Genomic DNA, 14673 nt, shown 5'->3' with positions numbered 1-14673 from the left:
CCTGGGCAGTGTGGATGAGACAAGCAATTGTGAAGTAAACAAAGACCCAAAGTTCCAAGGACCACCCTAGCCTGAGCATCCTTTCCCAGATGTGCTTTTACAGGATGAACTGAGCGGATGTACCTGTGGAGGCTCCCAGCTCTCCCCAGAAGGCTCCTCTGGGACTTCACATTTCCTCTGCCCCCTGCACCTGTCAATGCATTTCAGGGCCAGTGTCTGGCCCTATAGAAAATAAAGCCTCTCCTTATCACCACCTGTGTATCACTTGTCGTTTCACTTTGGCCGTTCCCAGATGGCTAAATGTATACCACTCCAACTCCCAAACCCAGCACTGCCCTACAGGGGAGGTACAGAATCCTCACTCTAAACCTAAGAAATAGAGGTTCTGTCAGATCTTTTTATGCTGGAATTGACAGGTAAGGGGAAGAGGAAGAGACTGAGGCCTGTAGCCATCAGTAACAGGAATGACTTTTCCTAGGAAACATAGGCATGGGGTGGGTTTTCACCTCGGGTTGGGTTTTCACCTCACTGTGGGATCCCCAGGCTCCTATGAGGAGCTATTTGCTTTTGCTGGGCATCCAACTAAGGAACAGCAAATATGTAGTAGACAGTGATCAGAGAATAGGCAGAGATTCTCAGCAGGTGACATTTGGCAACATCTAGAGACATTTTTGATTGTCACAACTTGGAGGAAGAGGAAGTACTACTGCACCCAGTGGGTAGATGCCAAGGATGCCACTAAACATCCCACAAAGGAAAGGACAGCCTTTCCCCCTCAAACAAGGAATTATCTGGCCCAGAATGCCATTGTTGCCAAGGTTGAGAAACCTCAGTCTAGAATAAAGAGGCAGGGAAAGGATGGGATGGCATCTGGGAGGACAAATAACTCCATCTGCTCAAGAGAAATCCAAGAGAGAGATGGAAGTGGAGAAATTAGTTAAAGCTAAGGAAGTTATGGATTAGGGAGAGAAGGAACTGAGAGTCCAGGAAATATGAGAATGTAAAGAGTGTGGATTACGAGACAATAAAGGAAGAGGAGAAACGAGAAGCATTACTAGGATTGTAAACTGGTATAATTGTGAGCTCAAACACTTATTAGTGTTTATCATAAGCTAAGAACTGATACTCGTTGCCGTCGAGTCGATTCCGACTCAAAGGAACCGATAAGTGACTAATATTAATTCATTTAATTTTTGAAACAGTCTATAAGGTATGTGCTCTTAATGACCACATTTTACAAATCAGGAAACTGAGATCCAGTTTCATTTTTTACCAGGACAGGAGCCACACAGCTGGTGAGTGGTGCAGACAGAGTCCACATTCTTAGCCACCTTACCACATGGCCCCCCTTTGAGACTTTTCAAGAGATCTGTGGACGTAATGGGTTTTATTTCGTAACATTGATTTTGGTCTGCTGAACTTTTTTTTTTCCTTTTTTTTTAAGCTACGTAGTTAAGAGCCCAACCATGTGAGACACAATATCAGTAAACATTGTTTTTAAATTTGCTGTCCCACAGCTGGGATCTAAAATGTGACATTCAGCTTCCCCCTACGTGGAATCATCTCTCTAGATATGAATCTCATTCTATATGCCTGATTGTCAAAATAATGGTGTAAAGGAGCAGTCCATCAGAGCCATCTAGATGTCCCCCAGAATAAGCCAAAGGAACATCATAGGTCCTAAACTAAATTCAGATTAAAAATTGAGGGAAATCGGTGTTGAGCTGAGTATACCAAACAATGAAACAAGCCTATGTAGCATTTTGGCGTTTATTGAATAGAAGGAAAAAAAAAAAAAAAAAAACTTTTTTAAGTCCTGGAAAATAGCAAACTGGCCATTTATTTTCCCTTTAACACCTAAAGTCTCAGAGTTTCTAAAATCTTTGAGATTTAATAAAGGGCACAAAAGCAGTGTGATGCCAGGCATGCTCTGATGAAGTCTGATCCACTCTCCAGCTCAACACAATTTCCTAAGGAGGAGCCACAACTGCCATGTTTGGATTCATTGCTACAAGTTTCTTCTTGCTCTAACCTGAGAAATCCTTGGGTAGAACTCCACCATGGAACAGAAACAATGTTGAGTCATGGCGAAAATATACGTCACAACAATGTTCAGGAAGGGTAGACTTGGTTGTGAGGTTGGAGTTGCATGACGTGTGTGAGATCTTGCTCAGCTTCCCATGAAGGGAGACAGGTGGACCCAGAGCTACAGAACCCACAGATCTTGGCAGAACTGCTCCACATGTCCAGAAACAGAGGACCACAGGATGGAAAGTGACTGGAATTCATGGGCCACATTTGTAACTGCACATCAGCTACCAGAGAAACAGGGCTCAGTCTCTGATGAACTAAAGCCTGTCATCTGCCAAGGACTGTAGAATGAGGCTTGGAGACTCAGAAACACATACCAAGTCCAAGTTCTCAGTACAAAAGTATCCAACAACTCCTACAGGTAGTGAGTTCACTCAGGAGGAAGAAGAAACAGAAACTGGACCAACCAATAAAGCTTGGACCTGAGGCACCAGGACAGTTGAAGAAAGCCAAAAGTTAGGTAATATGATGCTAATCCTAGAAGTAGACCCCAACAGGTGAGAGCTCAATGGGTGAAGAGTGCCCCAATTATCATCAGGAGATCATCCAATGCAGCCCAGAACAGAACTGTCAGTAATTCATTGATTTAAAAAAATTTTTTTGAGCACCTACTATATACAGGCACCATTGCAGGCCCTGGAGACACAATGGTGAATGAGAAAAATAAAGACACAGTTCTTGAGCTCCCATTCTAGTGGGTCCATTTGAGAAAATTCCCTAATTTGCTTGGAATGCAGAAAACCAAAACACAAGTGACCCTCTTCTAGTTGACTTCCCACACCCTTGAATTGGAGCAGCAGCAATGTAGGTTTGATAAACATAGTGAAAGATTCCAGTCTGGGAGAAACATTTAGTAACTTCTCACTTTCATACCAAAGGCAACAATCAAGTAAGAACAAGAGAGGAGTTGCTAATGGTGATGAGAAGGATGTTAGTGCACAAGTAGACCTCTATCCTTATGCCCTTCCCAGTCTCCCTCCCTCACTCTCCCCAAGGTCCCACTAGAAAAAACATGTTTCACCAGGGCCATGAAGGTGCTCTGGTGTTCTCCATGGTTATACCATATTGCACATCTCAAAGTGGGCAGCCACAATTACAAGCCTTCCTATAGCAAGACAAATAGATATATTTACTGTAGCAATGCTTTATCCAAAGCTATCATTTTAAGTTATATGTGTAATATAAAATATTTGTCCTATTCTTAAGTATTTCATAAGTATATTCTTAAGTATATTCATATTTCAGAAGGAAATACATCTCTAGTGTTATAGTAAAATGCAATAGGAAAATTTGACAGTTGACATGATGCGATTTCTACAGACATTAGTCACATCAATTGCATTATGTCACGTGTACACAATCAACACTACCACATTTATCAATTATTATTCACTTCCTATCAATTATAATTCACCTTTCACATAAATTCCCCTGGCTACCCCAGACAAGATGAATCATTCCCTTCTGTGAACTACTCCTGAAACTCTTAGAAACAACATAGACTGAGTTACTTACTGACCCATCTCTCATTAGATGTAGGTTAGTTTCTCATTTTCATCTCTGATTTCAACTCTAACATCTGTGGTCCATGTGCTTTCATATCATTATAGCCTCTTTTCTTTCTCAAACACCTCTACCTGAAGAAACAATGAAACAAAGCCAGGAAAATTGGATTCCATAACCGGTGCCAATAATGAACATATTATTCTAATCTCTTCTATCAGCCATGTTCAGCCCTCAGCTTCCCTCAACCGCACTTCCGCCCTGTCTTTATGGGGACCCCTCTACTTCCTGGGTTTCGTGAGTTCCTCTCAGTGGTTCCACCTGGACCAACTGCCCTTGTGCAGAGGTCAGGCTCCTCCTTCTCTGCTCCTGCTGTATGCCCACCTGCAATTCTTAAAGGCTGCTGACCTCATTTCAACCACTCCCAAGTGATGACAAATGGCAACTTCTGAACACACCAAGGCAACAGGAGACTGACAACCAAGAGCTCTTGGCTAAGTCTGAGGACTCCCCACATGTCTTTATTACAGCACTCATCACCTTAGGTTATAAGTATTTGATACCCTGTCTGTCTACCCCATTAAAATATGAGCTATACAACAAGGACTGTATCTTATTCATTTATGATTCTTCATTCCCATTGGAATGCCTAATGTGCAGTGTAAACTTGTTTGTTTAAGAAAAAAGGAAGGAAAGAAGAAATAAAAACAGGAGGGCAGGAAGAAGGGATGGAGGGAAGGATGGAAGGAAACAGGCTCACAAAAGGCTTAAAGAATAGGTATTTGGACAGTCTTGGGGCTTCCCAGATACCTTATCTTGGTAAAACTTGCCCTCTTTTCCCCCTTTCCATCCCTACCACCAAGGCCCTGCAGCCTATATATGAGTGACACAGGACTTGGTGACAGCATCCCATCCAGATCTTCACTGGACCAGTGGCACCTGTATCCTTTCCCAAGGTGGCCAGAAAGATACTCTCTGATCACTGAGCATCAGTCACTAAGGTGCCCTCCTACCCAGATAAAGGCTCTTTACTTCCAGGTTCATCACAGGCAGGTGAGGAACTGAATGTGAGATTTGGGGGTGAGGGTGGTAAGTGTTGAGAATAGAGAACAGTCAACCAGCTCCCAAATGGCAGAAACTGGTACAGCAGTCCTCCCTTTATCCATGGGGAAACCACGATAGTGTCAAACCCTACAAATACTATGACTCATACATACCTCTGATAAGTTTAATTTATAAATTAGGTACAATAAAAGATGAGCAACAATAATTAATAATAGAACAATTATAACAATATACTGTAATAAGAAGTTATGTGAATGACAGAGCAGAACGGCATGATATTTCATCAAGCTACATACTCATTTTACATTTTCTAACTGCAGTTGACCGGGGAGAACTGAAACCATGAAAAATAAAATTGTGTTCTGATAAGGTGGGGGGGGGGGGTTACTGTACTTCCTGCTAAAGAATTTTCTGTTTATTCTGTGGACAACAGGAATGTAAACCCACAGGTAATCTTATTCTCCAACCTCCCATTCTTTTTCCTCTACCTCTTGTGATCTGATATTCTCAAACCTGGCTGTACTTAGAATCACATGGGGAGAAATTAAAAATCCCAATGCCTTGGCTGCACTTCAGGCCAACTCAATCAGAGTCTTTGGGGGTAGAGCTCAGAGTTCAGTCTTTTTTAAAACCTTCACAGATGATTCCAATGTGCAGCCAAAGTTGGAAACCTCTAATTTAGAAGGTTCTATTTCTCACCAGAGATTTCACCCCCATCCAAAATCCTCCACCCAGCTCCCACTTCCTAGATATCTTTGGTACTTGTATGTGACCTTATGAAATAACGAAACTTCCTTCAACTCTACCTGATCACCCTGTACCTGTCTTGGCAACTCAAACCCAAACCAGACAGTGATTCTACCCATTCTTCAGCCTTTTCAGGCCCACCACTAAGCTACACTGAGTCCTGGAGCCCAGCTCAAGGCTTGCAAAAAAAAATGAAAGGGATCTGATTCCAGACCAACTTTAGTTGCTCATGGGAACTGAGGGCCTTGAGGGTGACGTGGGATTTGGAGACATAAAACTTTCCAGGGCCAATATCTTATGCAATATTTCACATCCTTGACCACAAAACCATGATTTCCTAGAGTGAATATTATTAACTACAGGAATGAATGCTTTCCTAAGCGAAGTTTTGGAAATGTAACACAACTTAAGACTAGGCATTTATTGATTGACTGACAGGGAAAGGCAAGGATTATTTCAAGAAATAATGACCAGAAACTTTCGAAACTGGATGGAAAACACTAATCTACACATCAAAGAATCACAACAAATTCCAATTAGGATAAACTCACACCTAGACAAATCATAATCGAACTGTCAAAAGACAAAGAGAGAATCTTGAAAGCGGCAAGACAGAAGCAACTCATCATGTACAAGGGAGCTTCCATAAGATTAAGAAGTGATTTCTATCAGAAACCATGAAGGCCAGAAGGCAGTGGGATGACATATTCAAAGTACTCAAAGAATACTGTAAACCAAGAACTCTATATCCAACAAAACTATCCTTCAAAAATGAAGGAAAAATTAAGATATTCCCAAGTAAACAAAGTTAGATAATTCATTGTTAGTGGACCTATCAGACAAGAAATACTAAAGGGAGCCCGTCAGGGTAAAATGAAGCAGCACTAGGCAGTAACTCATATTTATATAAAGAAATAAAGAGCATCAGTTAACTACATACGTAAATACAAAAGACACTATAAATTAAATATATTTTTTCTTTTTAACACTTTCTTCTGTATAATTTAAAAGATAACTGAATAAAATAATAATGATAAAATTGTGTTTATGGACTTATAAGATATAAAGCTGTTAACTCTGTATGGCAATATGCGCTACAAAGGCGGGGGAGAGAGAACAGAGCTACGCAGGAGCAAATTTTCTAAATCCTATTTAGAATTCATTGGTATTGATTTTAATGAGCCCACTGCCATTGAGTTAATTTTGACTCATGGTGACCCCGTGTGTGTCAGGGTAAAACTGTGCTCCATAGGGTAAAATGAATGGTAAATTTAAATGAGAAAAGTCTCCAGCTTACGTAAATAGACCATATACAAACTTCATACATTGTCAGGTCTATTAAATGCTTCTACTTGTTGAAACTCAGCTCAACCCCCTTCTTGCCCAGAAACATCATGCCTGAGTTCCTGGGTGCCATGAGAAAATCTTATGTGCCCCATTTAGCCTAGACAGGGCCTCAGCTCTATTGCTTCATTTTTACCCATTCATCTTATTCCCAGGAGCTCACAAGGACAGCAACAGACTACATGTGGATGCCAGCATGCTTTGGGTTATGTGCAGGGTGAAGGAAGCGTGGCACCAAACACTGTCACTTAGTACTTAGGAATAGACAAATATATGTAGATGTGTGTGTGTGTGTATAATTTCGATCTATCTTTCCTGACAGATGGTGAGCTACTTGAGGACAGAAAATACCATGTTCATCCAAATATGCCTAGTATCCACCTAAGTCCGTGAGACAGAGCCTGTGCTGGGGAATGTGAGCTGAATGAATGATGCAAGGATAGTGGGATGGTCCCCAGTAGGCCTGAGTGAGAGACAAGAGGACAGTCATCAGAACTTCCTGGTTCCCTTCTGTCAGACATCTTGGAGAGTGCCCAGAGAGTTGATGGTTCTGGGACTGTGTGATGCCTCATGCTCCCCCAGTTGCGAAACCAGCAGCATACCCGGGCTGTGCATCACAAACCACCAGCACAGGATAAAAGGACTCCTGCTCTGGACTCCTCCTCCACAGCCTCCAGGAACAGCCTTCTTCTGCCTCCTCTGCACCCGGTGAGTGTCTGGAAGGGGCCAGAACCTCAGCTGGGAGCATTTGGGGAAGATAAGCCCAGACCTGAAATGGAAGTATCAGGAGAAGGCCCATAGGGTGCAGCAATAAGGCAGGCGATGGTGAGGAAGGAGCTTCCTGGCACGTGTTAGGCGCAGTGGTTAAGGGGTCGGCTGCTAAACAAAAGGTCGGCAGTTTGAATCCACCAGCCACTCCTTGGAAACCGTATGGGACAGTTCTACTCTGTCCTTTAAAGTCTCTATGAGTTGGAATCGACTCCACGGCAAGGGGTTTCCTGGGAGTTGCAAAAGCCACAGGAGCTCAGGGTTCTTCCCATTTTGTTATGAGCACGTCGTCAGGGATGCACAGGGATCCATCTGACATCCTTGAGGAGCTTCATCCAGATGCACGTGTCCTTTCCACGTGCCCACTTCTGTCCCACAGACCCTGGTTGAGAAAGCAGCTCGATCCTGGGGAGCGAGTGTTTGACAAAACCCACAAGGGAGGAGACACTGGCCTAAAGCTTCTGCGCTCATTTGTCTGTTTTACTTTTTCCAGGGTGAAACTTCCGCCGAGATGTCCTGCCAGCAGAACCAGCAGCAGTACCAGGCCCCTCCCAAGTGCCCCTCACCCAAGTGCCCCCCGAAGAGCCCCGCACAGTGCTTGCCCAAAGTCTCCTCCGGCTGTGCCCTGACCTCCGGGGGCTGCCATGGCCCCAGCTCTGAGACTGGCTGCTGCCTGAGGCACCACCGGCGCCGCAGGTCCCACCGATGCCGGCGCCGGAGCTCCAACTGCAGTGATGATGGCAGTGGTCAGCAGTCCGGGGGCTCCCACTGTGGCCACAGCTCTGGGGGCTGCTGCTGACCTGGGTAGTGTGCACAAGACAAGCAATTGTAAAGGAAACAAAGACCCAAAGTTCCAAGGATCACCCCAATCTGACGCATCCTTTCCCAGACCCAGTTTCACAGGCTGAGCTGCGCGGATGTCCGTGTGGAGGGTCTTAGCCCTCCCGGGAAGTCTCCTCCTGCCTGATGCCTGGGATCTCACAGTTTCCTTCACCCCCTGTACCTGCGGATGCTTGTCAGAGCCTGTGTCTGACCCTGTGGAAAATAAAGCTTCTCCTCATCATCACCCATGTTTCAATTGTCGGTCTACTTTGTTCCCCCCTCCCCCAAGTTCTTCATGCCAGCACGACCTAACGGTGGGAACAGAACCTGGGGAAATTTGAAGTTCAGGTTCACTTCCACTTATAGAAGGACTGGAGGGAATTTTTAGGCTGGAGTTGAGAGGAACAAAGGATAAGAGTCACACTGGTTTGGGGCCCTGCAACCCTCAGTGAAAGGAGTCACGTTTTGCGTGAAGCCCAGGGATTACAGGCAGAAAAGGAGCAGAGTAAAAAATAGAGGAAGGAGTTGTAAACTTCAGGGAGGAAGTTTAACTCAATCTACTCTGAAAATCTGGAGAGGGGGGTGAAAGGTGAGAGAGAATTATTTAAATTAAAGAGTTCTGGGGAAAGATGTGGCTGGAGTTTAGTCAATGAGATGATGGGGGTGTGTGAAATGAAAATACTAGGAAAAATTAATTGAGAGAAAAGGAGGAAAGGAGAAGTGTTGCTGGGGTTATAAATTCGTACAATCAAAGGAACAAACACATTAATTTTTACCCCTACTACCATGACACCAACACTTTAGTCACAACCTCAACAGAGTCCCATGTTTTGTCCTAAATTGTGAAACTCAGATGTTACCAAGTTCGAAAGGATACTCCTAGGCTAGATTTAAACCGGGAGTATCATCTCACTTTGGCTACCAGAAAGCCAAAAAAACATCACAGAGCTTCAGTCAAATTGCAAATGTTGAGAGAAACTGATGTTAGGGGCTGAGTAGGAAAGAAAAAAGGAAAAAAAAAATGTGTGGAGAATGTGTGGAGTTCATTGAATTAAAAAAAAAAAAAAGTTTAAAACCCTGTGGGAAGTATGAACTAGAAATTAATTTTTAATTTGGGGGATTAAAAAGACCCCAAAAAACCCTGAGAGGAGTTTAGTACCAGACATGTACCCATCAGGTTGTTATTATGTTTAAATTCTGTTTAAAATCACACAATGTGAATTGTAGCGTTTAGGCCTGGCACCAATGGAAGAGTTGTGCTGCTCGGGAGACAGCCACAAAGTAGGATGTGTGGACCCTGACACCAGGACACCTGTGCAGACCTGGAAACAGAGTGTCTGAGGTTGGACAAATCGGGAAAATTAGAATGTGCAGTCCCACAGGGGCTGTAAAAAGAGGCTCGTAGGCTCAGAAGCACCTCAAACCACCACTCCTTAAGGAAACAATAGAGCTCTTGGTGTGGTTGAAAATAATCTGAGCGAAGAGAAAAGGGAATAGGATCAACCAATAAAGTCCACGACATGGACTCCAAAGAAATCTGGGAAAGGTGGAAGTAATAAATGAAACCTATAAAAACTGATCACAAAAGGGCAGGTCCCAACAGTAGAGAGAAGATTCTCCAAACCTCATCAGGCTGACACCAGGTCCCAACCTGAACCCGTATGTGCTCAGTTCTAGGCACAGCAGATGCAGCGACGAAGCAGTGAGACAAAGTTTCTTCTCTAGAGAACTTACTTCAGATGGATCCATGGGAGACCACCTGTATTCACATGCAATGCAGAGACCGAAACACTGTGGCCCTCGGTGCAGTTGGCCTTTCACCCTTTGGAACTGGGTGGACACTTCCTCAGTTTAACAAAGCCAGAGAAGATATTCAACCTGGGCAATTAGTAAGGCTTTGAGACGGTAGCTCTGGTGACGACAAAAGGAACATCTAGTATTTGCTAGCTTCCACACCAAAAGGCAGCCGCCAAGAAAGGAAAGGAGATAAATTATTAATAACAATGGAACAGTTATAAGGACACTGGTGATGAGTGGTTAAAGCACTCAGCTGCTAACTGAAAGGTTGGTGGTTCAAACCCACCAACTGCTCCTTGGGAGAAAGATGTAGCAGTCTGCTTCTATAAAGATTTATAGCCTTGAAAACCCCCTGGGGCAGTTCTACTCTGTCTGGTAGGGTTACTACAAGTCAGATCGACTCTACAGCAGTGGGCTTATGGGGATTTATTGCTTAATGGGTACTGAGTTTCTGTTTGAGGTGATGAAAAAGTTTTGGAAATAGATAGTAGTGATGGTTACACAGCAGTGTCACTGTAATTAATGTCACTAAATTATACACTTCAAAGTTATTAAAATCATAAAAAAAAATAAAGTTTAAGTTATATGTGCTTTACCACAATAGATTTTTTTAAAAAGGAAAAAAGTCTCCACTTTAGGAACTCTACAAAAATAATAATAGGACAGTGATGGTGCCCAAACAGCCCTCTGTCCTCATGCTATCTCCCTCCCTCCCAGAACCCACAAGCCACAGTGAAAAAAGCATCTTCTCACAGGTGACATGAAAGTGCTCTTTTATGCCCGCAAATATTACTTATTCAATTGCCTACAAGTGGCTGGCTATAAAAAAAAAAAAAAAAATTTTTTTTTTATATCAGGATAACCAGACACATACTGTTCATCAATGTTTATATTTTAAAAAAGGCTTTGTTATCATTTAAATTAATATTTGTGATTTAGAATGTTTGTCCCATTCTTAAATGTGATATTTCAGAGGGCAATGCATCTCTAATGTTATAATAAAATGCTGTGGAAAAATACTATACACCTTAAACATAGTTGCAATTCCCAAAGCCCTTGGTCAATCACTGCCTAACTCAGGTGTTCACAAGTATCACCATTACCAACCTCATCATCAACACCCTCATTAAGTATTACTCATCGTTCAGCTAATTTTCCGTAGCCATCCCAGCCAACTTGAAACACTCCATCCCCTAACTAATCCGGGAGCTCTTAGAATAAATATCACAGTCACTAAGATACTGACACAGTGGTCCTTAAAGGTATGTTAATTTACTAATCATGTCACACAGCTTTTATAGATTTCTTGTCCTCGTCTCTGATTTTACTCTTCACATCACTGGTCTAGTGTGCCTCTATTGCTTTATAGCTTCTTCTGCTTGCCCCCCACCCCAGGAACCAGCTGTTAACTGAAGAAGCAGTGATTCAAACTCAGGAAATTCTGACCCCCAAAATAGATGTTTTTATCCAGCACATTATCCTGTCCCTTCCACATTGTCTTAGATCCCTCCAGCTCCCGCCCCATCCCCCATTCTCCCCATAGAACCTCGTTATCTCCCTCCTGACAACCTCCCTGCTGACCCCTAAGTTCTATGAGCTCCTCTTGATATTGCCACCTGGGATGGCTGCCATGGGCAGGTCAAGGCTCCACATCTCTGCTCCTGCCACTTGTCCAAGTACTGTTCTCACAGGCCAGTGACCTCATTGCATCTATCATTCCCAAGTGATAGCAGGTGACAACATCTATGCACACCCTCCTCCTCAGAGTAACTGCAGGCAAAAGGAAGCAGACACCCAAAGCTCTGACCTCAGGCTAGATGACTTCCCACGCATGCACATTACAGCTCTCCCAACCTTGGATCATGCTTATTTTAATACTGGTCTATCTGCCCCGCTACACTGGGAGCTACCCAAGAATAGAGACCAAGTCTTGTTCATTTCTGAGCCTCCTGTGTGCAGCAGAATGCAAGATACATCCTATCAGTGCAACACATGCTGTTTGAATAGAGTGAATGGGTGAATGAATGAGTGAACAAATGGATGAAAACATTTAAATGGCAGGACTAAAGGCAACTTGAAATAAGTCATGGCATCACTGTGCTCTTATGTAGATGAGCTGCTAGGTAGAAAATTGCACTCCCTTATAATGAATATAATTAATTGTCATTGAAAATTTCAATTTTATTTAAATATAGAAAAAGTTTGATTATATTCTTGACTGATTTATCTTGAAAAACATATGGTAAAATGTATTTATTTTAATATTAGAGATGAATGTCATGAGAAATTAAAAACAAATGTCACAGAGAAAATGGCATTTAGTTTATATCAATTCACTGTAGACAAAACATAGGCAATGTCACATCTGTTCCATTGATGAGATGCACCCAACACTACCATCAATCTCATTGCACTCAACAAAAGCACCTTCATCAAACACATGAATTATCATTCATGTTTGACAGACCTTCCTTAACTAGTCCAATTAGAAGGATCACTCTTGCCTATGAATTTTTAGAGAGCCCTGGGTGTACCATGGTTAAATGATTGACTGCTAACCTAAAGGCCTGTAGTTTGAAACCACCAGCTGCTCAGCAGGAGAAAGATGTGGCAGTCTGCTTCTGCAAAGGTTACAGCCTTAGAAACAATTTGGGGCAGATCTACTCTGACCTACAGGGTCACTATGAGTTGGAATCAACTCAGCAGCAAGGGGTTTGGTGTTTTTAGTTTGTTTTTGTTTTAATGACGGTCTTGGCATCTTGATAGAGATAGCATGCCTTTTTTAATATGCTAATTTTATTCTTGTCTCTTCAATCATTATAGTTTCCTTCTCTACATTTGCCCTTCAGTCAAGTACCAATTTGTCTCATGAGGTTTTTCTCAGGGTCTGCACCTCCCCTGGCTTCACCCTTTCCATCCATTTCCTACACATTGCATTGTGGAGGCTCAGTGGGCTCGACCCAGCCACCACCCCCAAGAGCAAGAGTTGATCACATCTGCATACGTCGTCTTCCTAAGGGAACATGAACGAAAAAAGGACCGACATCCAAAGGACTAAGGACTTTTGTAGTTAATCACTTCTATTACAGCATTTATCACATGGGAGCAGTCTCTTTATTTACTTTGTCTGTCTGTCCAGTTAGTTAATCACTCTAGATCAGGTTATGTGTCATATTCAACTCTATATCTCCATACCTCCACTGTAAAGTACGGGACATGGCCTCTGTTCAGGACGTATGTACACCTAACTGGAAGGTATTTGAACAAGTACGAGGGCTTTCTGGTTCCCAATTGTCAAATGTATTGTCATGTGCTCAGAAAGATGCTGAAGGCCTGGATCCGGGGATTTTAGGTGCTGTTATCTTCCTCCTGGTTGTTAAAGCAGCAGCGTACTCAGGCCGTGCATCACCAATCAGGAGCTCCTCAGTCCATAGCCTACTCAGAATCAGCTTTCTCTGGCCTCCATGAAATCAGGCGAATGTGCAGCTGGAGACAGGACCTGCACTTGGAGGGTTAGGAAGATCAGCCCAGGACTCCACCAGAGGAGAGAGAGGCAGAGGGTCCAGAATGGGGGCAGCAGAGCGTGGGGGTAATGAGCACCATCATGGGGCATCTCAGGGGTTCTCAAGACACCCTCATCCTCCTCCTAACATGTTCGGAGAGCCTCTCTCATCGCCCTCACAGAAGCTTTACCCAAGTGGGTTTATTCTCCTCTATCGTTACATGGAGACAAGAAGACTTGGGAGCTCAATTAGAAAACAATCCGCTTTCTTCTAGCAGGAGACCAAAGAGGAAATAGCATCTTGCTAGGTTAAATTAAGTTCAGATAGGTTTTCATTGCCTTCCTACATTTCTTAGCTCAGATGTAGAGCAAAGGGTCTATGAGACTCATCAGAGAAGAGGCACTGGCCAGAGACTTGTGCATTAATATGCTCATTTTATTTTCTCTAGAGTCATTGACACCCACAGAAATGTCACGGAAATGTCCTGCCAGCAGAACCAGCAGCAGTGCCAGTACCCTCCCATGTGTCCCCCAAAATGCCTGCCCCAGTGCCCAGCCCCATGCCCACCTTCAGTCTCTTCTTGCTGCTGTAGCAGCTCTGGGGGTGGCAGCTGCTACCTGAGCCACCATGGCTACGGTCTCTTCCTCAGGCACCTGCATCAGAGCCCCACCTGCTGTGAGTGTGAGCCCTTTTGGGGTCTCAGGCTTTTGCCCCAACTCTGCTGGCTGCTGCTGATGTGAGTAGAAGCTGACAGAAGACCCAGAGTACAAGGACCAGTCGCAGATTTATGGGCCCCTCCTAATCTCTTCTCTGTGGACTGAACTCCTGAGTTCACTAAAGGAAGGTATTCAGGATCTCTTACTGGTGGCCTTCTGAGGGCCCAGTGTCTGCCCTAGCCATGTTCTTGTCAGGGCTTAACAGCAGTTGTGTCTGATTCTGTGAAAAGTAAAGCTTCCGTTCTTCACTCACATTTTTATTTTGCCCTTCCCAGGGCTACTCCACTGATCTGCCGTCTCCTAGGCCCAGAGCCACC

General features: G+C 43.6%; 1 protein-coding gene across 1 annotated transcript; it reads left to right on the top strand.

The window, feature by feature from the left end:
- Window positions 1-8029: 8029 nt before the first annotated feature.
- Window positions 8030-8317, top strand: LOC126071765 (late cornified envelope protein 3C-like). The gene has a single exon (XM_049876006.1). The coding sequence runs from the start codon at window positions 8030-8032 to the stop codon at window positions 8315-8317; it is 288 nt and encodes a 95-aa protein (XP_049731963.1).
- The last annotated feature ends 6356 nt before the right edge of the window (window positions 8318-14673 follow it).

The sequence above is a fragment of the Elephas maximus genome, chromosome 3, assembly GCF_024166365.1.
Source record: "Elephas maximus indicus isolate mEleMax1 chromosome 3, mEleMax1 primary haplotype, whole genome shotgun sequence".
NCBI lineage: Eukaryota > Metazoa > Chordata > Mammalia > Proboscidea > Elephantidae > Elephas > Elephas maximus.
This window is presented reverse-complemented; position numbering and strand designations above follow the sequence as displayed.